Source organism: Colossoma macropomum, unplaced genomic scaffold (assembly GCF_904425465.1).
Source record: "Colossoma macropomum unplaced genomic scaffold, Colossoma_macropomum, whole genome shotgun sequence".
NCBI lineage: Eukaryota > Metazoa > Chordata > Actinopteri > Characiformes > Serrasalmidae > Colossoma > Colossoma macropomum.
This window is the reverse complement of record NW_023495967.1, coordinates 272,438-299,405: the sequence shown is the minus strand read 5'-3', so window position 1 is coordinate 299,405 and position 26,968 is coordinate 272,438. Positions and strand designations below refer to the sequence as shown.

General features: G+C 38.6%; 2 protein-coding genes across 5 annotated transcripts in view; one reads left to right on the top strand and one right to left on the bottom strand.

Annotated features, from left to right (window-relative positions):
• Nucleotides 1-7,612, top strand: part of mink1 (misshapen-like kinase 1) — a 66,994-nt gene extending 59,382 nt beyond the window's left edge. For all 4 annotated transcript variants that reach the window (XM_036564395.1, XM_036564394.1, XM_036564393.1 and 1 more), the window contains one exon: nucleotides 305-7,612. In XM_036564395.1, the coding sequence (XP_036420288.1) occupies nucleotides 305-388 (84 nt within the window). In that variant the 3' untranslated portion in view covers nucleotides 389-7,612. The remainder of the gene's footprint in view (nucleotides 1-304) is intronic.
• gnb2 (guanine nucleotide binding protein (G protein), beta polypeptide 2) lies at nucleotides 7,203-25,345 on the bottom strand. Its single transcript, XM_036564402.1, has 10 exons — nucleotides 24,415-25,345; nucleotides 16,941-17,031; nucleotides 15,494-15,532; nucleotides 15,282-15,388; nucleotides 14,754-14,817; nucleotides 13,514-13,676; nucleotides 13,144-13,210; nucleotides 11,965-12,166; nucleotides 10,509-10,725; nucleotides 7,203-8,743 (listed from the first exon to the last, which is right to left on the bottom strand). The coding sequence occupies exons 2-10, from the start codon at nucleotides 16,995-16,997 to the stop codon at nucleotides 8,637-8,639; spliced, it is 1,023 nt and encodes a 340-aa protein (XP_036420295.1). The 5' UTR covers nucleotides 16,998-17,031; nucleotides 24,415-25,345; the 3' UTR covers nucleotides 7,203-8,636.
• Nucleotides 25,346-26,968: the final 1,623 nt, after the last annotated feature.

Below are 26,968 nucleotides of genomic sequence, written 5' to 3'. Positions count from 1 at the left end.
CACATACTTACAGGTCTCCATAGAAACACCTCAACAAACTTAAATATGGCATTTTTTTCAGCAGATTTCAGCACAATCTTGACATGTGAACATACAACATATTAACATTTACATTTCTCTGTAGTCAAAAACCATTCACCACTGATGAATGGCTAATGGATGAGTAACTTAGATTATACAACAGATGGGCTGTAGTTTCTAACTGTATCACCTAATAAATCATCTTCCACAAATGTATTCTCTCTCTCTCTCTCTCTCTCTCTCTCCTCTCTCTCTCTCTCTCTCTCTCTCTCCTCTCTTTTAGGTGTTCTTTGCTTCTGTGCGATCTGGAGGGAGCAGCCAGGTTTACTTCATGACTCTGAACAGAAACTGCATCATGAACTGGTGATAGAGCAGCGTTGTCATCACTGCTCTGCTCAGCTCTCTCTCTCACATGCGCACACACACTCTCTCACACACACACACACACACACACACACACACACACACACACACAGACAAAGAGATACAGTGTCCTCATGCTTTTGCTCACACACAACACTTCCTCACAGACACACTCCTGAAAACAGAGATATGAACGCACGCACACACACCACACACATGCACAGCGGAGCACCCGTGTGGCAGACTGTCACACTGAATGAAGGTTCTTCTCTTAACTCGGAGCCTGTTGTACAGAGTTTGTGTGGGTGTGGGAGTGAGTATGCGTGTACGCGCCTTTGCTTTACTGGCCATAATGGAGCTTACTTTTAGCTTCAAACCAAGTACTCGCTTCAACTAGATCACCAGATTTAAACTAGTCTGCTTTCTGCTCACTCAAGAGCCTTATTTCAACATTCCAACCTTATAACGAGAGAAGAGAGCGATTGTGGAGAAGCAGCCTCCCTGCAGCAGCAGTGAGTGTGCGTGTGAGAGGCTGCACAAAACAGCAGGAACAGCTTGGAACTCTTTGTGGTGATGGATGCACCTCTAGTGGTCGGGAGCAGTACTGCAGCATCTGTAATTTTCCATTCTCCACCGTACTGTATAGTGCAGTAGCCTAGTCGTTTGTTTATCAGTTGCATTTAAGGGTTCAAAATATCAGTGATTTTACCGTTTTTCATTTCAACAAGCAAAAGAGTAGAGAGCAGATCTCACAAATAGATATCATGTTTTGAGCTGGTTTGCCACTTTTATTCATTTTGCTCTTAGCTGTACGGCCAAGAATTGGACAGAATTCGACAAGAAGTCAACTGACCGTTCAAGTGGTCAAAGCGCTCTTAGTAGTCACTGCTTTTACGAACTGAATTTAGCGTTGCGCTTTTTTCGACTGTAGGGCACAGAAGTGTAACCACTACTACATGGCAGTCTCTCTCTGACTTAGCTTTTGAGAATGCCTTTTTTTTTTCTTCTCTCTCTTTGTCGGAACAGTATATCTTGGGCAGTTTGATATTCTCTGTATGTATAGGTATTTGGTATTATTCTTACTTTAATAATCTACTGTATCTCTTGCTGTTCTATTGCAATATGTGCTGTATTTGTGCTGTTCTCGTTTTGAAGTTTTCACAAAGGGGGAGCTCCTCTTTAACCCAGTCGGATTACGAGGTCAAGGAGACGAGTTGAAGTTCATTAAACTTAATTTAATTTTTTTTTTCTTTGATAGTTTTTGGCAGCATGAATGTGTAGTCCAGTTGTGAATGCGTGCCACTGTATATAGCATCCATGCCTTGTTAAAAATGAAATTTTTGAAGTAAGCTTCGACACACTACACTGATTTTTCTTGAGCAGTTAGCATATATCGTCACACAACTACGTTATTCAAAATCAACACTGATCTTTCACTTACTTCTCAAAGGATCTCACAACTGCGCCATGCATTTATGCTGCCAAAATGGCTCCCTGGTGTGAGATGTGAGATATAGCCTTACGGGAAGTGTTGTTTTTAGATTTGGATTAGTCTTTCTAGATTGCATCAGGCGTGCAGTGCGAAATTTAGTTTCCTTGGTAAATATTTGGACCCATCCTTTTTTTTGGGATAGAACTTTTCATTAGTTGGTAACAGGTTTTCTTTTTTTTTCTTACAGTGATTTTGGCTGGACTCGTGTATGTGTGTGTGTATGAGTGTGAGACTGTACTGTAAAGTACACAGTGTAGTCCAAAGCAATAGCAGAAAGGTCGGCGAGCTTAAGTGGGCTCTACTCTTTGAGCCGCTGACTTCGGCCGTGCGTGCGTGATGTTACCTGCAATACTAGCAAATCCAGAAAAGCATCGGAACTTTCCCCTTCATTTGCTCGCACAGTCTACTGTGGATCCAAAATCTGTGTTTACAAAACCGTACGATATTTACTGTTCATAATAAGATCTGCTGCTTAGAAAGGCTGCTCAGTTATTGAATTATTATATGTGGTTGGATTTAGGGGTGGGCAATATGGCAGCAATGTAATATCAAGATAATAGCACGATATATGATACATATCATCATATTTTCACAATATACGATTAGGCCTGTTACAGTCCTGAAATCTTAGCTGACGAATAATTGCTAAATGAAAAATTGCAGTCAACAGATTAATTGTACTGTATGCCAACTATTAAAGTACAAGCCTACGCCTAAGGTGGCTAGATTGAATGATACTTGATGACAGACACAGCTGGAGCTTGAATAAACAAACATTACTCACTGCTGCCCTCTAAAGGTGTTATAGCAGCAGTTAAATGTTAGAAATGTAGTTTTTCGTAAGAAACAATGTGTCTCAGTAAAATGTTTTCTGCTTTGATGGATAAAAATGCAGCCAATCCACAGAAGAGATGTAAACATTTGATTGTGAAAGCTAACAAGCTGCAGTCAGCTTGAATAATTGGTCACTATGGACTATGTATTAATTGTAACAGGCCTATATACCACATACCAGTAACGTTTCAAATACTGTGCGGCACAACATCCAAGCAGATGAGCTAGAAAAGCCTGTTGTGATTTCATGTATCGTGATAGCATCATATCGTCATATCGCCCAACCCTAGTTTTATTTTTTTGATAGAGTGTAACTGAAAGAGCATATTAGCTATTACTACCAGAAAGATGCCTATATTAAAAAAAGCTCTCAATGCGATAGTTGAATGAAGAGGATTTATGCGATTGTAACACACCGAAGCACTTTGACTTTTGTCAGAACCTGTTTCTGATGGCTTTTGAGGCAGAGACCCCATCAGCTAAACTACTTTTTTTCTATAAGGTATGCACAACGGCAGTAGCATTAGGCATTATTAAAATGAATATTATATAAGGAGAAAATCACATATTAAAGAAAATAGTTTAAAAAAGACCCTGAAGTGTGTTAAAGGTTCTTAAAGTTCTATATTGGAGCGAGGCTTTCTTTAATAAATCTTTTAATTTATACTTCCTTTGTACTTCTAAATTCTAGTTAAACCAAGTCACGCATGCACACACAAACCCCTGCATATTCGTTTTATGCTTGTGTTTTGTTCTTGTCACAGTGTCACGTTAGCAAAAACCAATCTGTTGAGATATTTAAATGTAGTTACTTTTTATCGTAGCCAGTGATCCTTGTTCTCTCATTCTTTCTCATACGTATCTAGTTGCTAGTTTTCACTTTCTTGTTTATTCGTACACACTTGAGTTATCATACACTCATGTACTCTACAGGATTTATAGCCATTTTGTTGCTTAATAAGCCAAACTACCATGTTTACCATTATAGCAGTGCCTTGGAGTGGGGTTTTGTGTGTGTGCATGTGTGTGTATTTGAGCAAAGGATGCTGTAACATTTCCATACAGGTTTCTAATCCATCCTCCCCATTTGTAACGATTCAGGGAAGAAGGAAAATTGCTAGTTCCTGATTTGACGAAGTAAACCCAGTGCAATCAAGAAAGTCAAGAAAGTGCACTTAAACTGACGTTAGCCAGAACAGTTAGTTCAGGCCCAAAGCCATGCGTTAGGCAAGGTCTTTCCCCCCTAGATGGAATTAGGGCCTCGTATTCGAGCCTCATTTGCCCCCAAACTCTAGGCTTCAATGCTGAGCCCATTGCTTGAAAGCTGCAGCGAGTTGCGCTGGTTTCTACAGACAGTGGTCGGGGTTGCCGTGGCAACGAGCCGGTTCCATGCATTGTGATGTAACAATGTCCCAGCGTTCCTTACAAAACTGGATGGTGGAATCCAAATGGTTCTCCAGTGCACAGTACCAGTCAAAAGTTTGGACACCCACAAGAAGGGTTTCCTCACATTTTCCACGTTTTTGAATAACAGTAACATCAAACTATAGAATTACCTACCAAAGACATGTTAAACCAGTCCAAACTATCTCTTACTTTACATTCTTCAGAGTACGCCTTGAAGGTTTGCACACGCTTGGAGTTCTCTCAAGCAGCTTCATGAAGAACAACCTGGGATGGGCTTGACCTTGTTGGCAAAATAGGCATAAACAAATGTCAAGCATTTAAGCGCGAGCTTTTAGATCAAAATGTCTTTATGATTCTGAACAAGATACATCCAATCAGGTGTGTTAACACTTTTGACTGGTACTGTATATCTTCATATAGTGCGTTATAATAAAGAGGTTCTTATATATAGAGAGATAAATGGTTTAAATTACAGAGACTGAATTTATATAGCCGTTTTAGGGTGCCTATTTGCGATGGAATCAAAAAGTAATATATCATTCGATGATTATTTTATTACATAGGACTATATCCACATGTATATTGTGATAATTTAATGAATGTAACCTTCCATTGGAACAGATTTATATGTGTAACACTTTTACCGGCCTAATGATATTCTAAGCACAATGTATATTTCCGCTTTAGCTTTGAGAGCTGTACATTCGGCTATATGTGCTTTATGACTTTAGTTAGGGAATTGGACTGATGTGCCTCTTTCTCTCTCTCTCTCTCTCTCTCTCTCCCTCTCTCTGTGTGTCGTTGTTCGCTGTGAGCTTTAGAAAAGAGGGAGCGTGGGTGTGTGTATGTGTGAATAGGAGAGTTATTTTTGATCTGAGTGTGTGCTGCTCATGATGCCCTGAGAGGGAGAGATGGAGAGAGGAGGAGGATCAGTCTAAGCAAAAAGAGGACCAGTATGCGTCAAGTTAGTCACAGAGAGCAGCAGCATGCTCAGATATCACATCCACATCAGCTTTTTAGGGTTCCAAGCACCAAAGATTATTATGAGGGGTGCTATAGTATGAAAACGTCACTAAACCAGCTCTTGCACGTCCTCTTCAGACATGACGGCGATATGTGGTATATTGCTCCAAGTTAACACTTTCATCAGAAAGGGTAGATGACTTTCCCAAACCAACCTTATACACGTCTCACAGGCTGTTTTCAATATATTTACCAGAATTGTCTCATAAACTATTAAGCTCTGCTGTAAAGGTATATAATGGTATACATTGACACAGGAACCATTACTGTTTGTACTTCCAAAGCAGCGAAAGCTCATAAACACCTAATATTAATCAGTAGAGACATTTTGTGGGTGTATGTACCAAAAAGAGTCGTCTTTCATTTTCACATGACTATTTGCCAACTTCTTTTTAGGCCTTAGAATGAAACTGGTCATTTTCATTACTATGTTGTTAAGACAGATATATGTAAATGACCTTTGTTCTGACTTTTGGCTGTCTCATTTAAAAAGAAGTCCAGGCTAAACTCCTTATAACTCCTTATAGCTTCAACATAAATAGACGAGGCTAAACTGGCTGTATAGGTGTATATTTGTAAATATGTTGATTTTCATGATGTCACAGAAACAGTTAAAACAAGCTACATAATTTCCATATATGGACTAGCTACTGAATGTGATGTTTAGAAACTTTAACAGTGTTTGCATAATACATCAAACTCTTCTGTTATGTGGACCATTTTATGTCCTGTATGTGCCACAAATGTGCTGGAACGCCCCCTTGTGACCTTTCGTGCTTGGAACCCTTCCATTGCCGCTTGCGGCTAGGTTAATTCTTATTTTTAATTTCGTCATTCTCTCACAACTGACCACATTCCTCCCAATATGAGAATCCTCATTACAGCTGTTAGCAAGCAGCAGCGGCCCAGTGTCTTCAGTATGGCTGTCCTTTCTTTACCTGTACTTTTATAGTGACATCATATGGAGGGCTAGCTGTGGCCTTGACAGGCATGCTGAATGTAAGCCAGGCTTCCTGTTGCACTCTTAGCTAAGCTTGCTCAGGCTGCATATTCAAACAGGAGCTTGATTAGTCAAGTAAATCATGCTAAATTTGAGATTCAAAAGTTTTGGACTAGTGTTTATAACAACACCCTTAAAAATTAAAAGTTCCTTAAAACGTTCTTCCATGTAAACATGAAAACCTTCAATCGGTGTGGAGACTTTTACAGTGTGTGGAGGTTCTTTAAACTTCTCATTTTCTTTAAAAAAGCATCCCCTGAAAGGATCTTTAGGAAAAGAAAAGTGATTCTTTTATGGAATCACTCCAAAAAGTCTTTTTAGAGTAAACAAATTTACTCTAGAATTAGAATTTGTCTGCTTCATTTCCCAGATTTCTTCGCATTCTTACTGCTCCACCATTTAAGGTGGAACAGAAACGTGTGAATAAGAAGCTTCCAAATGGGAAACCAACTTCAGCCTTGTAAATTTAGGAAATTCCAGAATTCTTAGTCTTATTTCATGATTTCTTTTTGGTTCTAGAACACAAGTCTAGTCCTAGGATTAGGACTAGACTTTGCTCAGAAAAGCCCCGATAGCTGTACTCCATTCAGTTAAACACCTCCTACGCAGTTGGAAATAAAACAAGGTTTTAAAACTTGTTCCACAAACATAAACAAGAAAATAAGTTCTGTTCATCGGTTTCCCTGGATGATTTTCATCAGGTATATTTAGCAGTGACTGTGGGTCATGGAGTCATACTATCTTTGATCTGAGAGTAAAAATGTGAACCTAGGATCAGTTTTTGCCTTCCTCATCCAAATGAATATAATCATATAGGTTTGATTATAGAACTGATCCTGGATCAGCGTAATTCACCCTTGAGATCTCTGGTACATATGGTCTGTGTCCAGTTTCAGGTAGAGTGTGTTGTGATTGTGTGTGTAAGGGGCATGATTCCCTCATTTATGGCCTTAAATTGCTGATTTGAGGCACATTTATCTACTCTACACACTATTAGCATTAAGCTAACCAGTGGCATTTCTCTGCGATTCTCTAGTGACAGCAAGTAAACCCCTGGCTGACTTGTAAAATATTTACTACAGCGAATGGAAAACAAGAAGTTCATGATTTTTTGTTTGTTTATTTGTATTATTGGTTTTTGGTTGATTTTGATTGCTGTAACCAGGAGAGGTCAATGGTCAATAGGAAAACTCAACAAAGTTGATATCCTCTGTGATGGGTTGATAAATGTTTTTTGCTTTCTTTCATTCTTACTTTTTCCTTTTTCCTCCCTCTCAAAGTTCTTGTTTAAAGGAGAAAAGTAGATGTTTCAGAAATGTATTTTTTAGTGTTTACGTTCATGAGAGGGTCGAGTTTGAGATGATTTTAACGAACTGATGGTTTTCAGTCTTACAGAGTGTGCTGGATGAACTCATACGCCTGTAATGTCTTAAATACGGGATTGTTTGAAAATTAAAAATAACTTGATCTCAGTTAAAAATTGTGTGATTTTTTTTTTGTTTGTTTGTTTGTTTCGTTTTGCACACTTTATGAAGATTCTTTTCAACAGTATTATTTTTCCCAGCTTTTATTCATTGTCCTTACAGTGTTATCTGAGGCACATGGGGAAACATGAATAAAATAAGCATTTAAAAAATATAAACAAAACAAGAAATTAAACTGAAAACTATTAGAATTACTTATATACCGTATATGCCGGTGCACGTCTAAAAAAAACAAACTGGAAATGTAGTCCTCCAAGACATTTTGCCCTTCCAGTGTCTCAGTTTTTTCAGCATCATCCTTTTCCTCAGTGCTTTCTTCTTCATTTAATACAATATCACACTACCCACAGAGCCACTTCAGACACATCTATACTGAAAACCTGCTTGCTAGAATAGTGGGAAACATAAAACATAAAAAAACAGGAAAAAGTCCCAAAGTCTTCACTCTGTCTTCTCAGAGTGCAAGAATTGGTGTCCATCTTGAAAAGATTGTACATGTATAATGGAGTGATTGGCTGTAAGTGTTTGTGTTCAGAGAAACATACTGTTTAAGTACAAGTCCAAATTTGATGTGTTCGACACCAACAAACACTTTTTCCTCTCCTCCAGATGTGTGTTTGTCACTTGGTAAGTAGGAGTCTGTGTGTAATCTACACTGTGTTGAAGTCCTCTGTAGATGTATTCTCTGTGTGTGTGTGTGTGTGTGTGTGTGTGTGTGTGTGTGATAGAACATTCGTGTTTAGCACTAGTGGGCCAAACCTGCATACACTGATACTGGCGACATGTACAGATTCGTGTGGCATTATGTATATAAAGCAATGTCATTGTAAACTCATACCTAGTTGGCATTATATATAGTATGTACAATACGCTTCCGTGTTTGTGCATGTGTTTGTGTGTGTGTGGTTCTGTGTTTGTCTTATGTACAGTAAAGTAGGCATACACTGTGTGCTGAAGGGTGTGGTGTAAGTACTTGTTAAATAGGTGTATGTGTGTATGTGTTTGTGTGAGGTCAGTTCCAGATCTTGAGGAAGCTGTCCCAGGAGCCAGTACACACTGCCATCCCGTCATCAGTCACGCCGAGACAGCTCACACGATTGTCGTGGCCGGCCAAAACTCCTAAGAGGAAGAGAATGAGCATTTAAAGGTTATATGGTGCTTACTGTGCTGTGGGGTCCAAAAGAGAGGCTGCTAGTCAGAAATGTTAACTCAAATCATGACTGACTGACTTGTGACTCGACACGCTCTTAAATGAGTCACGACTCAACTCGGACACGCTCTTAAATGAATTACGACTTAACTCGGACATGCTCTTAAATGTCTCGCAAGTCGACTCGTGACTCGACATGGACACACCCTTAAATGACTTGTGATGCAACACAGTCTCAAGACTCAGGACTTTTAACTTGATAAAGAAACAGAAAGAACACTGATTAAACTAGGACAACCAAGCTTAATGTGGTAATTAGTAAAACCTATATAGTGTTTGAAAGGAAAGTGGAAAAACTGTTTGAAATGCCCTGCTAACTTAATTTTGGTGGCAAGTATGATAACCTGGGCAATAGCTAATATAGCTAAAGTTGCCAGCTAATATAGATGATCACATTCCTTTATAGCTGAATAAATCCTTTATAACTTGTCTAGCTTGCTAGCATACATGTTATACAAACTACAGAATAATCAACAGTTTCAAGTAGTTTTGCCTTTTTCCTTAAACACTTCATTTACTGTATGTAGGGCTTCAGTTCTGTCCCTTAGACTGAATGTTTCTCTGTGCTGAAAGGCTTGTTAAGGTGTGTTGAACCTGACAGGTCTTTCGTAGGGGTTTGCTTTAGTACAGTGCAATGCCTGCAGCTAATAATGAAACCAAACTAAAACTCACTACTAAAAACTTGACTCATACTGGCACCCCAGAGACTCAAGACTCAACTGGACTTGGATGAGTCAACTTGTGAACACCTATGCCACTAGAGAAAATGCATCTATTTGTCTATTTAATACAAAATCTTCTATTACAAAGTTTATGCTTGATATAACAATCTGAGTGAAAAGAAGAACCTTTTAAATTTAAACATGTCCCCCTTTTGCTTTAATGACCGTGCACTCAAGTTTGCATGGATGCAAGTTTGTGCAAAAGCCCTTGAACAGTAGTATAAACCCACCTGAGTCGTCTGAACACGAGAGTCAACAGGAGAAATAAGACCTTTTTGTGCAAAAGCCTTAACATGGTCAATGTCACAAATCTGCTTAAATTTAAACAGCGACCTAGAAATGGTACAGAATCTTAAATATTTCTTCTACATTTGTCATCACTTACTTGTTTTTAACTGTTTTCAAAAGTGTAAAATGTTCTACTGTTTATTACAGTACAGGTTTAAATGTAAAATATACCAGATTTTCATTATGTTCTCAGACGTTTGGACTCCAGTGGAAATCAAATTAAGTGTGGTTCATAACTTCTAAACTCACAAGGGTTGTAAACCATCACATTACTGTAAGCAAACACTTCATTATATATTTTTCCCGCCCCTGACTGCATGCTGAAATCATCCCACTCAGCCTCAGTTGAGTTTAAAAGTCATTTAAATAAAGGTTAAATATTTTCATAAAAATGATAAATTTTATATCTTATTAATTTTGTCTGAATTGTAACTGCCTCCTGCACCTCAGGTATATTGTTGTTAGTTTTCTCCAGGTTAAAGTTGCCCAAAAAAAAAAAAAAAGACCCCTTACGTAAAGCACAGACGCTTTAAAAGCTACTCAAGAGCAGATGTAGCCTTTACTTTCCACAGCTGCTTTGTGCATAGTGTTCATAACCAGTCACACTTAAGCCCCCAGTAAAGCGCTACTAAATCCAGAAACGACTGCTTCCACTTTAACCTACCTGCACGGTCTCCCTTCATGGCATCCCAGATGTTGCAGTTGAAGTCGTCATAGCCGGCAAGCAGCAGGCGGCCCGAACGGGAGAAAGCCACTGAGGTGATTCCGCAGATGATGTTGTCATGGGAATAAAGGCCAAGCTCCTGGTCCGCCCGCAGGTCGAACAACCGGCATGTAGCATCGTCTGAACCGGTGGCAAACGCACTGCCACTGGGGAAGAACTGAGAGAGAGAGAGAGACCATATAAGCTTCAATTTGAATGCTATAAAAACAGCGAGAGAACATAAAAACACCTGGGATTTCCACTGTTATCCTAAATATCATAAAATGTCAGAAGATTTAGAGATGAGAGCTTTGAAAGTGCCATCATAAAGGAACAGCCTGCTTTCAGCTAATGAAGTTGAAAAAATAAATAAAACTAGAAGCATTTAACAGGAAACGAAAACAAAATATTATTTACAGAACGTAATCAGAAAACAGGAAGCTTTTTCAACGTACACTGGGTTTAACAGGTTAATAACATTACTCTGTTTCGATTAAACTTTTACTGAAGCAGTGCAACAGTGTCTGATCTGGGGTTACTGTTATTTAAATAACTTTACACACTGTATCAGGAGAACAATAAACACTCTTATTTTGTTCTAACTGGCTACCAAGTGGGGAGTGGTTGTGTACAGAAACAAACCAAAATGAAAAATATTTTGCTTTAAATCCCTGATTCTATTAACAGTGTAACAATTCAACACAGTAAAATGAAAACATTAACATTTAAAACAGTGTATGGACATTTCAAACTGTACTGCTGATACGCACCTCTGTCTCATTAACCATGTTTTGTGGAAACCTCTGAGAGTGATTAAAACATGGCATCTATTTTTGTAGTGTTTATACCTCTGCACTGTTTTGCTGTCTATTGTTTTGAAATAAATTTTCTATATTTCTGCCAAAGTCTGTTTAGTCTAGAGGTCTTTAAAATCTGGACCCTGAATTCAGTTTTCAGTTCTGGATTATGTAATTGCTGGTAGTTAACTGAACTTCTCCTAGTGTTACACCTACTAGTGATTACAAAATCCCGGGCCATAGCAAGACCTCTGGTGTAACACATAATTAGAGATGTCTACATTTTCATTGTGTAAAATATTGAAAATACAATCAAATCCTGACCTCAGAATCAAAAATTGTATTCACCCTGAAAATATGTGTCTTGTTCCCCGAGATTCTATGAAAATGAACCAGAACAAAATCACCAGTTAAAAGCCTTCTATAATAACTTTTCTCTCAGTTTTGGTCCTGTTTTCAAACATATTCTGTGGGTTTTTGTCTTTAGTTGTTGTACCGTTTCAGGTCCTGGCCAACAACTACAGCTTCCAGTGATATTCAGCAAACGTCAATGTTCATCTAGTTCAGATGTGTCTATATACGGTATCTGTGCGTTCGTGCATATGAGACTGTGCACTCACACAGACGGCGTTGATGTCAGACTCGTGGCCAGTAAAGGTCTGTCTGCACATGCTGTCTCGGATGTCCCAGAGTTTGATGGAGGCGTCACAGGCTCCCGACACAAACGTACGGGAATCCGGGGACAGAGACAGACTCATAACGTCTCCGCTGTGGCCCGAAAACAGAGTGGTCTGCTGGCCCGTCTCAATGTCCCACAGAGCACTGAACAAAAACATAAACTCCAGTATTATTTATAGTGTTACAGCACAAACAAACAATGCAATAAGTGTCTTTATTTGAACTCTGAAGCAGAGTAGCTTAAAATTTTAACTGAACTAATAATCTTGTGTAGAAATAATAGTGGAAATAGACAAATGGCTTCATTTGTATACGTTGGTGATCATTTAGGAGATCATACATGCTCTGATTCTTACTTGATTCATTTATTAGAAACAAATAAAAAGCCACAGCCACTCTATTCTAAGAGTGTTGATGGAGATTCAATGAGAAATAGACTGGGTGATACAATGATAATGATTAATTGAACTTTCTTTAATACTGATAATGCATGTTTGTTTTCCGTTCTGTGGCCTTGAAAAGATCTTAAGTTAAATGATAGGGATAACTTTAAAGCTGTCAATTTAAATGTAAACTTTGCAACTTTCAAAAATGTCCTTAAAAGATACAGTTAGACTCTAAAAGTGAATTTACACTTACAGATTTGATCACTTCTCACAGCTAATTGAAGGTAAAGGGGAAAATGTAAGACTAGAATTCACTTCAGATGTTTAATGCGAGTAACCAATGTTCCTCAATCCAGTACTTACAGCTTGAACTTTGGCACCCTGTATACTAAAAGCAGCAATTGTTTAACGTGCACATTTCAGTCACTATAAGGAGGAAGAAGGAACTGTTCACTACAGCACAAACCAGCAGGACTGTTTTAGCTACTTTCAGCTATTAAATCAGGTGAAAAACATCACGCATTTCAGAAAAATACTGTTTTCTTCTGGGATCAAAACATAATTCAGACTTTGTGCATTAGGAAACGTTCGCAAATATTATCAACACAAAATGATAAGGGAAAAAATAATAAGATATTCAGCCATATTTCCCAGTCCTGCTAGTAAATAACTGTATGTGATAATGTAGATTAGGGCAGTTGGAGTCATGTGATGAGAACAGAAGGTCAAACGCACCAGGTGGTGTCTCCTGAACTAGTGATGATCTGATTGTCATCAATGAAGCGGCAGCAGGAAAGGTAACCTATGGAACACAAACAGGAAACAAATACAACCACATCCTTGTTCACCAACTGTTCTTAAGAAAACAATTCCGCTTGCACAGTTTTCACAGAGATTCTGATATTCACCTGTTTTTATTTGGAATTTGTTCTTAGGTAAGAACAGAATCTACACACACTCAAGAACACAGAGGTGTGAACAATTCTTTGGTCTAAGAACACGTCATGAATCTGACGTAGACTTTTTCTTAGGACCTTTCTCGAGAACTAATTTAGGTACTGGTGAATTAGACCCAGTGAAACCATCTGCCTGTGTGTGTGTTTACCTGTGTGTCCAGGTAGTTCTCGGCTGACTCGGACGTTGCCCTCACGGGTCTTCAGGCTGTAGATGGAGCAGATGTTGTCGAGGCCGCCACAGGCTACGAAGTTTCCAGATGGGGCGTAAGCACACGTCATCACCCACGACGACCGCAACGGGATGGCGTGGATCTGCCCAATCAGACAATTCAGTTCTGAGTAATTTCCATTATATATGTAAAGCAGTGTTTTCCAGTCCTGGTCCTGAAGAAACCTTTCTCCACACATTTGGTTCAGATAATCATATAATGGATCAGAAGTCTGAAGGCCTGAGCAGTTTTGGTTGGCTCATAATGTTATGCGATACTGACCGCGGGATCATCGGGATTTAAATGAGATGAAACCACAGACAGTTGTGCAACTGGGTGAGCCCAATATGAGGCAGCCTCTTTTTAACTACATCACGGTAAAACACCATCACAGTTAAAACTGACAAAAGCATGTCAAATGCCTCCAAAACTAACCTTTAGCATTAGAATAACATGTTATAACACAAGTACTTACTTATGAAGACAACAAATGAAAAATAAAAAAAGAAGAAGTATTTAACAGAAAATAAAAACAGAAAGAATTCTGGGTAGCTATATTGTATATAACAATATTAAAATTAGGAATTTCTGCTGTTTGAGAAACATGACTATTGAAAACAGCCATATTTGATAGTTGTCATCATTGAGTAAAGCACTGTTTAACGAAAACTAGTATTAAATTCAAATCTAAATAATAAATACAAAAATGTATTAGATTGCTAATATTATCAGTTATCTGTATTTTTAGCCCAAAGTTTTTATAATGGTCGAGCCCCATTAGGAACCACTGGTGTAGCACGCTGTGACAAATCACAGCACATCTCTATATATTCCACGGTAATAAAAATGGCTCTGTGAAAAGGTGTAACTGATAATATTTATACCTTTATTTTATATTTGTTAGGTTAACAACATGCAATTCAGGGCAGTTATGGCAGTACACTATTTTACAAAGGCTATGACCTCTGTGTAGGTTCCATTAATAAGATATTTTTAAGGTTTTGATTGTAATAACATAAAAAGTACAAAATTGAGTTTCAATATTATAATGAAGATGTAGGATAATTTAAATCCTCCCAACTATCATAAGAGAAACGCCTAAATTGCTTCCAGCATCTGATAAAATGTCTCATCTATGTTGGGTAAAATTGAGTGATTTGCCTGTGTTGGGTAACAGTACCTTGTTAGTGGTGTAGCTATCCCAGATGATGAGTTTACCATCTTGTGAAGCGCTAACCAGGAGCCTGAGAGGAGAAGAGAAATGGAGAGGGAGAAAAATGACTTTTTTTTTTTTTAATTCACAGACTGCGGCGCTCCCTCTTCACCTAATAATTACCAATAGCACCCTCTTGTGGATGAAAACGAAGTAGCAGCTCTGACTAAAATCAGGTGTGCAAAGCAGCTGCTCTATCAGGAATACTGCATTCAGAAGTATTTTAAAAATACACTGGGTACACAAATGTGACATTGAGGGATTTTCTTGTTTAAAAACAGCCAGAGAATTGAATTTGGCCTAAGAAATGTGTGCACTTAATTTAATACTATTACAATCTATTATAAACATTGCAAAATCAATGCACTTTCATATTGATGCGTTTTACACCCCCTGCTATCTATAGTATGGTGTAAGACGATCCCTCAGAAGTAGAAAGCTTGGCCATAAAGTGGTCTAACAGCAGGCCTGTAGGTTAGAAGGACGCGCGAGTACCTGGAGTCCGAACCCCAGTGCATGGCATAGATTTTAGCCAGATGACCTCGCAGAGTGCGCCTCGTCCTCATTTGAATCCTACCCACTGGGTCCAGCCCTGCCGTTATCTACACACAAACACATATTACATAGATGAGAAATTATTATAATACATATTTTCTTTATCCACTCTCAAATTCTGTGAGGTTTTTATAGGTATATGTAAGATTTACCTGAGTAAGGGTGGAGTCCCCACATGCTTTCCTTGCGTCCTGCAAAAAAAACAAGGAAGAGTAAGAAATTAATCACAAGCCAACACACATACACACTCTGTATGCTCTGGATTTAACTGGGTGCCAGCTTTAATTTAACAGTGAATGGACATATGAAGCACACCTTGTGGATTATTATGCACCAATGACTGAACTACACAACTGAATGAAGATTTTCTTCTGGTTTATGAGATACTATGAGATTTTGTGAAATATTTTAAGAGTTGTGAGATACTGTGAGAAATATTCTAGCCATATTAGATACAGGGATACTGTAAGATTTAGGAGATATTGAAAGAGATATTGTAAGAGTTATTAGATATTGTGAGAGATATTGTAAGAGTTCTGTAAGACAGAGGATACAGTGAGCAATATACAACATGAGAGATTGTAGGAGTTAAGAATAATGAGATATTGTGAGACATACTGTAAGACTTATGAGATTATAAGGTATGATAATATTGTGAGATACTGTGAGAGATATTGTAAGACTTGTCAAATACTGTGAGAAGATATCGTGAGAGATATTTTAAGACTTGATACTGTAAAAATTATGATTTATTACGAAGATGCTCAATGATTCAGTAACATGATCTTCAGTATTTTTGTCATGTAAGACGTTTTTAGCTCTTAACAGCTGAATAATAATAGGCTAAGCGGAAACTTCATAGTTCCAGCTGCTTTGACATCGCTAGCAAGCCAAGGCTCTACTTGTCTCAGTTGTGCTTACAGAGTAGCTTGACTTATATGATATAGCGTCAAACAGCTCAAGGCAACATGTTCTATTTCCGCCATAATGTCATATATATGATGAGTATGACAAGGAAAATGTTGCCAGCAAATCCCTCTAGAGTACCATCAGACATGCTCCAGTAACTAGTGGTGTAGGCCAGTGGTTCCTAACCCGGTCCTCAGGGTCCACATATTTGCTCCAACCCGACTTGCAACACATAGGGATGAAGGTAAAATGTGGAACGTCTGGGGGGCCCTGAGGATCAGGTTGGGAACCACTGCTGTAGGCCATAATGTTCACTTAGCTAGACACCAAGCAGCTGGTGAACTTCCTGTTTAGCCTGTAGATCAAATGTTTATTCCTAAAAATCTTGATTTTGCAAGCATACACTTAATCCATCCTAACAGTGCAACCGTTCACACCCACAAAATAAATATGACTCACTTAAAAAAAATGAATCACACTCAAAATATCAGTAGTTATGACAAAAAACATGCTGTGTGCTACAAATTCTCCAATTCTCAAAGTTGAATGAGCTTTATGTTCTGTAAAGCTTGTCCAATCATGCAAGAATGCGTTTGTGGGCAGAGCATGGATAGGTCAACTCAGTTAGAATGCTCAGTAACTATGAGGAGCCCTGAAGATGCTCATTAACCGTATGGAAGGTGCTCTTACTCGTATCTGGTTCTTCAGCTGCTCAGCCTCCTGCCGAAGCTGCTCCAGCTCACTCATCTTGGAAAGAACTTTGACTTTCAACCTCAGCCACCTGTTAGGTCAGACAACATGGCACAATAATTTCACTGAATATTAAATGGACAAGTAAAATAAGACAGTCTAATTTCACATCTGTACGTATTTATTTACAGACATTAGTATAATACCCTCATAATCTGTGCAATACTGTTAGCTGCTTGAATCATAGTCTGGGTGTGTGTGGAGTGACCACTTTAATCTGCTGTAATCTGGATAAAAGTGTAATCCAGTGTCTCCAGTGATCCAGAGCTAATTACAGGGCCCGAACAAGATTAGGATTACCGAAAAATGCTATACAGTAGATACAATAATTATTGTGTGTAACCTTACAGAAATTGTCAAGCATTTTCAGTGTGAACTGTATGTTTCTGAAAAAGTACACACTCAAAGAGACGGTTCTTCAAGGGTTCTTTAGTACAGAGAGTGGTTCTATACAGAACCATGAACACTCAAAAAAACATCTGCTTAAAGGGTTCTTTGCATGGTGAAATGGTTCTTCAGATTGATGGGGAATGTGTTGTATATGATCTTTATAGCACCAAAAAGGGTTCTTCTATTGTTATCATGTCAAGCTTGTAGCAATAGAACCTTCTGTGGTGCTATACAGAACCCTTTTCAAGAAGGTTCTGTATATTTCCTTCAATCTGAAGAACGATTTCATGTTGTAAAGAACCCTTTTAGCATGCAAATGTTTTCTGAGTGTTCATGGCTCTTGTCTTTACTAAAGAACCCTTGAAGAACCATCTTTTTTAAGAGTATACAAGGCAGCAAAAATGGTTCAAGGAACTGTAACCTATTGTTACAGCTGCAACACAATATTCTCACAGTTGTTTTAGTATTTCCATCTTATGGTAGAATCATTTATTAGAACATATCTAATCCTATCCAACATAAATGATGGTTACTGAAGCTAGTCTGGCCACAAAGCTAGCTACCATGCTAATAGGTAATCTGTAAGATTTTTGCCAAACATTTTTAGTGAATGTTAATGTACACAGGTACTCGAGTACACAGTTAACTGTATGAGATGCTCGTATTTGAATACTGTAATCACTATTCTGGTACTGGTTTTATTTCAGTAGCAGAAACATGGAGAAAATATACAGACTAACGATTCAATGAAACGGCACTTATGTTGTGACAAGAGAGTAAAAATGTTACGGTTTCCCTCATATTTGTAAGCATGTATAAACAAAAGTGCATGAGAACGTTTTAAGGATGTGACTAAGAAGGCAAATGTACTGCGGCTAGGATTCTCTAATTGATGTTAGCTGTATCAGAGACATTATAAAGGTGGTGGAGACAGTTCACTGCTTGAAAAATGAATGGGAAAGCTTTAAACGCTCAACATGGCGTCTGTTTACGGAAAATGCCCCGCCCTTCAATAATGGGATGGAGGGGAAAGCCCTCGGCCGTTGTGGAGATATGCAAAAAAAAACAATGTTATATATGTGTAATTTGAGCCATAGACTACGACGTTTGTGCCATTTGTCAGTTGTTATCAGTGATTTCAAATCTGTTTTTGAAACGTCAATGTGGCTTTCAGTTTCGAGTTTATACATCTCACCTCGTTCAAAGAGATAGGAGTTTGGTCTCGTATGACTGGAAATTACTGGCCCAAGTGCAAAACCAGAATGGCTGCTACGTGCACTCACTCTCCTAAAGGTCTATGACTAGTGGAAATATATTTCTTTGAAAATCGAACGTTTTGGCACATCGTCCACTGAGGAGTAAATGTAGTAAATTGTGTAAGGTGATTAGTCCTCATCAGCATCCAGCGCTGCACCACTTAGCTCACATCTGAAGAGGCAGCATCTGTTTCGTCCGACACATTATTTTTTTGAATAATAAAACATATTTTCGAATGTATTCTTCTGCTTGCTGCTAAATTTTTGAGCTACTGATTCTTAGCTTCTTCAGACCAGTGCAATCACCTCACGTAGTAAGCCTCCAGCTTATTCTACGTTCAAGTACAGTTTCAAAACTGGAAACTGTTCTATGTCCTGTGGAAGTCTAAAGATGGTCATTTTTGTCCTGTACACTTAAAAATTAAGGAGCCAAAAATGGTACAGTCGGGTTGCAGACTTTGATTCCAACCCTAATCGACCCAATCTGCCATAGAAGAACCATCTATGGTTCCCTAAACACCTTTTAGACCTTCCCTCTGTATATGACATGTGAAGAACCTTTTTTAAAGTCTAAACCTTCTCCACATCATGTAAAGGTTCTATAAAAGAACCCTTAATTGGTACAGAACATCAATTATCAATCCTGCTTCTGGAGACCCCCCTGCCTGCAAAATGGGCCTGAATGATTTGTGGGACAAATCTAATGGTAATTTTTCTAATCAATAATTCAATCATGATTCAAATACGATTCTTTTCTTTAAATTAAGCTTCCGGCCCTTTTTTGCCTGGAAGACCACCACATCCATTTTGTCAGGCTCGAGGCTTAAATGCTGAATCTAGTGTGCCAGGATGGCAGCTAGGTTAAAGTTCTCCTATTCAAGCCAGCTAAGACAACTGTGTATAATGTTAGATGCAACCAAAACTGCAGCTCTTGCGATCGTGAAAATTGCACTCTTTCCAATTTCAATTTCAATATAAAAACGATTAATCGTTCAGGTCTACCGCAGACTTTAACTCCAACCCTAACAGACCCAATCTGATCCTTCTAATCGCTGCCTTCAGAGGTGCTAGGAGTAGTTGAATGGGATGTGTTAGATCTGAGTTGGAGGTGAAACCTGAATGAAAGTAGATCTCCAGGAACAAGGCGGGTCATCGGACAGATGTTTAGACAGATGTTTAAACATCCAGCAAAGTGTGATTGATAAATTTAAAACACAAATCTTAAACAAACACGCATTGAAAACCGCTGATCAGATCTATCTGAGCACTGTGAGGGCGTGGCTAAAGAACAGCTTGATTTACGGGCTCTCTGTCCAACAGCCCTAGACTGCTCCGCCACTCATACAGAACTAAAATCATTATCCAGCTTTAATGTGACCATAACTGGACGAAAAAAGTCACGGAGGAACAAATAAATGGACGAAGCAACTCATGAATGAAGTAACGAACAAACAGTGTCTGTGTATACATAAACAAATGAACGGGCGACAGGTAGCTACAGACAGGTGGTCTTGCTTGGTAGCTTTTGGCTATGGTGGGTTAGCTTTAGCTTGCTCAAGTTTCTCAGACTCTGAAACTGTGTGGGCGAGGCAGAAGATATCAGCCTTGTCTTTGGTAAAGGGAATGCTTACGGAAGCATTACCCAAGATTAGGACCACGCAGTTTAGAGGGAAGAAATATGGTGAAATATATGAGTCATTTATTGGTCATTGGAACATTATTCAACGGTCATACTTAGTACGTCTTTATTGTTTGAATGCAAGAACAAGATTAATCTAATTAGAAATAAAACACAGATTTAGGTTCCCTGGGTCATTAAAAGGTTCTTAAATCTCATATTCCAACATGGTTCTTTAGAGAACCAAAAGTGGTTCTTTATGGCATCACTCAATAAACAGTGTGGCACATTTTTTTTAACATTTATTTAACTTTGCATGTGTACTTTTCACAATAATTATGAAAGAAAATCATAGTAATAGCTTTTTTTTAAAAAAAAAATGAAAACTGACAGGATTTTTTGGGGAACATGCTGGATTATATCGATTTTTGTTTGCTTATTTGCATCAGACTGTCGCACGTAAACACATTCAAATCAAATGAGCCGTTTTTTGCATGTTTGTGGGTACATTCAAATACAGCACAAACCAACAACCAAACGACTGTCCTGCATTCAGTGAGTGACCTAGATTTGCATATTTCCCGTTAACAGTTATTCAGTCTCATGTTGACAGAGATTCTGAGAAGCCATACATCCCTCACAACAGCGCTTTGCATGTGGAGCAGAGCAGGCGGAACATATGAGTATCCTGATGGTACACTGACTAACAGGTTAGGGACCTGCTGGGGACTTTCAGCAAACAGACAAAATGTCACACAATGGTGGGCCATAGAGACCGCTGCTTTTTAGCTACATCACTGGTGGCCATTTTCCAAGATGGCCATCTTTTCAATCTCACCCACACTCACACAAACACCAACAGAATCCAGTTCAGTCGATATGACGTCATACTGTAACAAACAGACCTCTCATGTGAGGAAACTCACTAATGTCTGAGAGTTATAATGGTTTTAGGCTCTTTAAACTGATGTGAAGCTCCGCCCCCAGGCTACAATATTTTGTGCATTTCTGCTGTTTAATTTCACCATTTCGAACTGATAAAATCAAATCTGACAGTGTGGACTCTGGGAGTCTGCTTTTTCCCCATATAAAGTTATATCTGCTGATAATAGCAGTTACCCAAATTGTTATTCTCCTTAAAATCAGTATCAGTGAGAAAACGTTCATATTCGTATGTGGTGATCCAGAGTTTAGCTCGCTTAATGTTTGTTCTACCTGCAGAACCTTTAAGGATGTGCTGCAGGACCACTATTAGCTGTGAAATACAAAGCTTCATTTACAAGATAAAATATATACTTATAAAATATATTCCTTCTCATAGGTTCTGAAGACCTGATCTGGTCTGAAACCTAGAAATTTACATGAACTCTGGTGTCCAAATTCTGGTCCACAACACAAAACATCACAACATGATACTGAAACAATATCAACATGCCATAAAAAGATATTAAAATACGGGCAACGTCTAAGCTCAGTCTTTTATTGTTTCATTTTAATTAAATTTTTGAATTAAATTTTGCAATTTCCATGAAAAACGGGAAATGAGAAAGAAACTGGGAAGCATATCAGTGATGCAGTGTTAAATTTGGATACACTGTTTTGAACACTGTATTGAAATTGTTGCACCACTTACTAAAATATGTACTATTTTTACCCAAGACCATGAAGTAAAACATTTTTTTTTTTGTGTGTAAAACTAAAGAAAACCAAAACAGTCAACTAGATTTCATCTTAATGTTGGGTAGGGATATACAACATTATTAGAATCATACTGATACTGGCAGCTATTTACTTAAACGCCTTGGACCAGATATTTAGATTTAACCGAAATTTCAAACCAATATTTTGTGACATAATGTTTAGGCCATATTGGGTTACTGAGCAAAAATATCTGCATTTTTATTCATTTTATTGCATTTGTAACCCTAAATGAATGTTATCTCTCCCCATAATGCTAATCCATGTGTATTTAGTCCCAATTTCTACATTTTATAAAATTTCACATACTGTCATTGGCAGATATACATTAAAAAATATCAGATATTGCCATCAGCCCACAGTGCCCATAATGGTGCATCCCTAATGTTGAGTGGACTAAAATAATTCAGTAGCGCAACGGAAAAGCGTGGACAAGTGGCTGTAATTCACAGTATCTCTGACTTTAATAATTCCGACAAAATACTAGGATCCACACTGGATTTCCTGAAAAAAAAATATGTAGTATGAACTAGAGGTGACAAAAATATAATACTGCGATTTTCATGATACACGATATGTCACCATATTTATTTTTTCAGACATCTGATCAGTTGGAACAGAGAAAAAAGAACCAGTAGAGCAAAATTTGAAAAAATAATATTAAAAACTGTGAATACAATTATTTTTTAATTTAATATTTGGCATACTGTGTTGCATTTAATCCAGTTAAACAGGACTATTTTTGCTCTCTTTATGATAGTTATAATAGTTGGTCAGTGTTCTGCAAGTACTGACAATATGTACGATATTTTCAGAAACATAATTTATCACGATGATGATATATACTGTCATATAACCCAGCCCTAGTATGAACCACAACCAAAGTCAGCTATTCTATTCGGGACATTTATTAGCTCATATAGAACATGTGTCGCAGGTTGGACCACCTAAAAAGTGAATGAGTTTAGATTGGGCTAATATAGTAGATGAAACAAGATGTTCATTTCAACCTGGTTCATGAGATGAACAGAAGTTCTCATCATGGTGTGAAATTGTATGGAGGTCCAGTCAGTAAGGCCTTAGCCCAAGACTGAAATTTGGTTATTCGGTTATTTGGTTTTGGTTTCCTGGACAGAAATTGAGCCTAGTTCGCTGTAAATTCCTGGACTAAGCATAATCCCTGTTCAAGAACTAGAGCTTGGTGTTACCTTCATTATTCAAATGACTAAAAAAGACATTTCAATGGCCTTTGCAATACGTAGAACGTATTTGTACACATAGAACATGGAGAACATAGAAATCTGCCCAAACTGGTCTCAAATCATGCTTGTTTTCAAAGCGCAACATCCAAGATTGTGTCATGATGCTTGGTGCTGTGGTCCCGAGCCTAAGGCCCACCTCGTTGATAAGTAGGATGAGCCGTTTGGATCAGAGTTCAGGCTTCCCTTTTTTCTGGACTACATCAGGCCTTAAAAAATGCTCAGAAAACAGTTTTGAAAGCAAATGTCCAGTGTTACATTCCAAGTAGACCCCACAGTGCCACTGTGGTCACATCCTTCTGCTGCACAGTGAAAAGGCCAGCCAGGCTGGCCGCACCCCTCCAGGCACATTCTCAATTCTGTGGGCATCTCATGGCCAAACGAGCTGGAAATGTGGCCCACATCTCTATAAATACCCAACATCTGCATCACGGTCAACATTCAGACCAACGCTTATTTAAATCATGCAGGATCTGCAGCCTCAGCATCCTTTAACAACTTGATGGGTGGATGATGCATATATATCAGTACATATTCTCAAAATATGACGCCTCCATCACGGCCAGATCATGGTATAGTGAGTATAACTGAGTCACCAACATTGAGATTTTGGCCCTCCACTCATCCTTATGAAGCCTCTATAACACGCCATAAGGTTAAGGCTCCTCAAGCCAGCTTTAGGCTTCAGAAATCAGCTCAGCTAGACTTTAAGAGACGTTTTAAGACCATTTCTATTAAGATAAGAGCAAATAAGACCACCTGTATGACGACTAGTGCAAAATCTTACATAATTCAGCCTCCATTGATGACAGTCTTCATGACTGATGGCAGAAAAGGATTTACTGGTGAGAAGAGCAGAGAAGGAAGTATGTATTTTTAGAGAAGTACCTACTGGCAATCCAGCTCCAGCTTTTGGAAGAGGTTAATCTGGCCATTTGTTACATGGACATATGGATGGGCCATATTTGTGACGAAGCTGGAGTTAGCTTCTTATTCGAATTTTCCGTTCCACCTTAAACGGTGCAGCAGTTGCATTCTGGCGCCTCGGCTGAGCGCAACTGCTGCACCATTTAAGGTGGAACGGAAAATTCGAATAGGAAGCCAGCTTCATCCTCGTCCTTTTCGAGGCAGAATAACGTTTACCTGTTTGCATAGAGGTAGACAAACGTTACAAACACGAAGCTGTCGCCTACCTGTTTGTTCACCACCTCTGGCCTCAGGAAGACTAGCTCAGAGAAAGCTTTTGGGGGGCTTGAGGAAGCGATGCAGTCTTTCTTTCCCCACAGTGCTCAGATGTGAACAGACATAATGGCAGCTTCGGATCAGGCCTGAGCGATGCTGCTGTGGCAAAACGCATCAAAAAGGGTTCGGAATGAAGGCCAAGGGCTGCATTTCATCAACCGAGCGGCTATTTTCTGTTCACTGTTCAATTCCTGTGGCGTTGTTGTATCTCGACTTGGCTATTTTGGCTGCACACTGTCCCTATTTTGACAACGACTCACGAAGCAAAATGAATTCCAGCCGCGATACACGTTAAAGCTCTCCACTCAACCGCTCTCTGTCTTTTTTCCTCTGTTATTTTGTGGCTCCTCGTTCGTTTCCTTCCTCCCCTGCTCGTCCTCCTCCCTCTCTTTTCTTTCCTCTTCGGTATGACTGTCGCCTCCTCGTCCGAAAAACAGAAACAAAAAGGGAATTAATGGTTAAATCAGTTTCGAGGCACGAAACACGGCAGCCCGTTTGGAGGAAAAGGAAATAATAACGTTATACAAAGTAACGTCAGCCGAAATGACTTGGCTATCTGGCCGGCGGAGCATATAATAAGCCGCCCATCAGTAACGTTACCCAACAGCACGAATGGCGCTTTGCAGGCTAAACGAAGCGATTTCAAACAGCTAAAATGTACGGAGATTTTAAGGACGTGCTTCCTCTCAGGTTTTCAGTCCAAGTCCCGTGTGAAATCGCTCGGTAAGGAGAGGAAAAAAACGTAACATCTCATATGCAAGACTCGACCACACCCATTTTATGGAGACTGTACCATTGCAGAACTCCCCCCTTTACAGAAAAGGGAAGAGTGTGGTAATTTTACGAGGCTGAAATTGGCTTCCCTATTCGCCAGCTTCTTTTTTTTTCGAATTATCCGTTCCACCTTAAATAGTGCAGCGTTTACATCCTGTACGTTGTAGTTCTGGCAAAACAGTGAACCTAATTATATGTGAATACTTGAGTGTCTAGTATGTATCTGTAGAATGTAGTATGCATTGTGATGTGTTATGTAGTTTGCCTCAGTAGTGTGAAGTACGCATCTGTAGAATGTAGTATGCATTGTGACGTTTTATGTGTTTTGCCTATGTAGTGTGTAGTACGCATCTGTAGAATGTAATATGCATTGTGGTGCATTATGTGGTTTGTCTCTGTAGTGTGTAGTATGCATCAGTAGAATGTAGTATGCATCTGTAGAATGTAGTACGCATGTGATGAATTATGTGGTTTGCCTCTGTAGTGTGTTGAACGCATCTGTAGAATGCAGTTCTGGCAAAACAGTAAACCTGCAATGTAGTATGAATGATTATATAGCACATAGTTTTCATCTGCAGTATGTAGTATGCATTTATAATTAGTATATAGTATGCTTGTGTAGAATATAGTATATATTATTATGGAGTAGAATGTAGTATTCAGTATGATATAGGACATAGTATTCATCTGTAGTATGTAGTATGCATTTGTATTTATTATATAGTATGCTTTTATAGTATGTAGTATGCATTGATATGGAGTAGAATGTAGCATTAATGATTACATAGCACATAGTTTTCATCTGCAGTATATAGTATGCATTTATAATTAGTATATAGTATGCTTGTGTAGTATACAGCATGCATTATTATATAGTACAATGTGGTATGCAGTATTGCATAGCATGTAGTATTCATCTACAGAATGTAGTATGCAATTAAATTAGCATGTAGTATGCTTGTGAAGTATGTAGTATGCATTATTATAGAGTAGAATGTAGGGTGAAGTATTATGTAACATAGTGTTCATCTGAAGCGTATAGTATACAGTCATAATTAGTATGTAGAATGCATTACTCTATAGTAGGTAGTATGGTATGTAGTGTACTATACTGTATCCTATACACGCTTGTGTAGTATGTATAGAATCCTGTTCAGACCTCAGGTTTAAGGTGGAGCTTTTGATCGTTTTTGAAGGGATCAACAAAAGTTTGAAAGAAGTTTAAACTGTGTAACCACAAAAGATAAAGTTTCGATGACGAAAAGACGATTTCTTAAGCAGACACCACAGTCTATGCTATGATGTGTCAATCACAGCGCAGGGGGCGTGGTTTGTCAGAAAAAAGGTTTGGAATAAAACAACACCTCATCGCTGTCAACATCAGTGCACCACCTTTCGGTGGAACCGGTTTAAGGCCAGTTTAAAGAGATCTGTTGCACCAAAATGTATTCGTTTAGCCTATTTGATCACTGCATCAGATCTGAACATGAGAAACCACGAGAAAGCAGGCATCATACTCATAAAACCCCTGAATAACTTCACATGGAGGTAATTAAAATTCTTCTCCACTGTGCCTTTCCTCTCAGGAGACACCCGAGGGACGCTTACTCCTAATTACACCAGGTACAATTACTGTGTGTGTCTGGGGAGAAGGGCAGCCCTGCTATATATATATATATATATATATATGGCATCTGGCTTCATCCAAAACTGCATACTACCATACTACAT

Bases quoted from the DNA above. Each gene is read 5' to 3' on its own strand.
- gnb2 (XM_036564402.1), bottom strand. From the start codon at position 16,997: ATGAGTGAGCTGGAGCAGCTTCGGCAGGAGGCTGAGCAGCTGAAGAAC. The intron at 13,211-13,513 runs GTAAACACACAC...TGTGTTCCATAG, and splicing joins AGAACTACCTGGACACACAG to GTTACCTTTCCTGCTGCCGC. The intron at 10,726-11,964 runs GTGAGTGCACAG...TCTCTCTCTCAG, and splicing joins CTGACATCAACGCCGTCTGT to TTCTTCCCCAGTGGCAGTGC.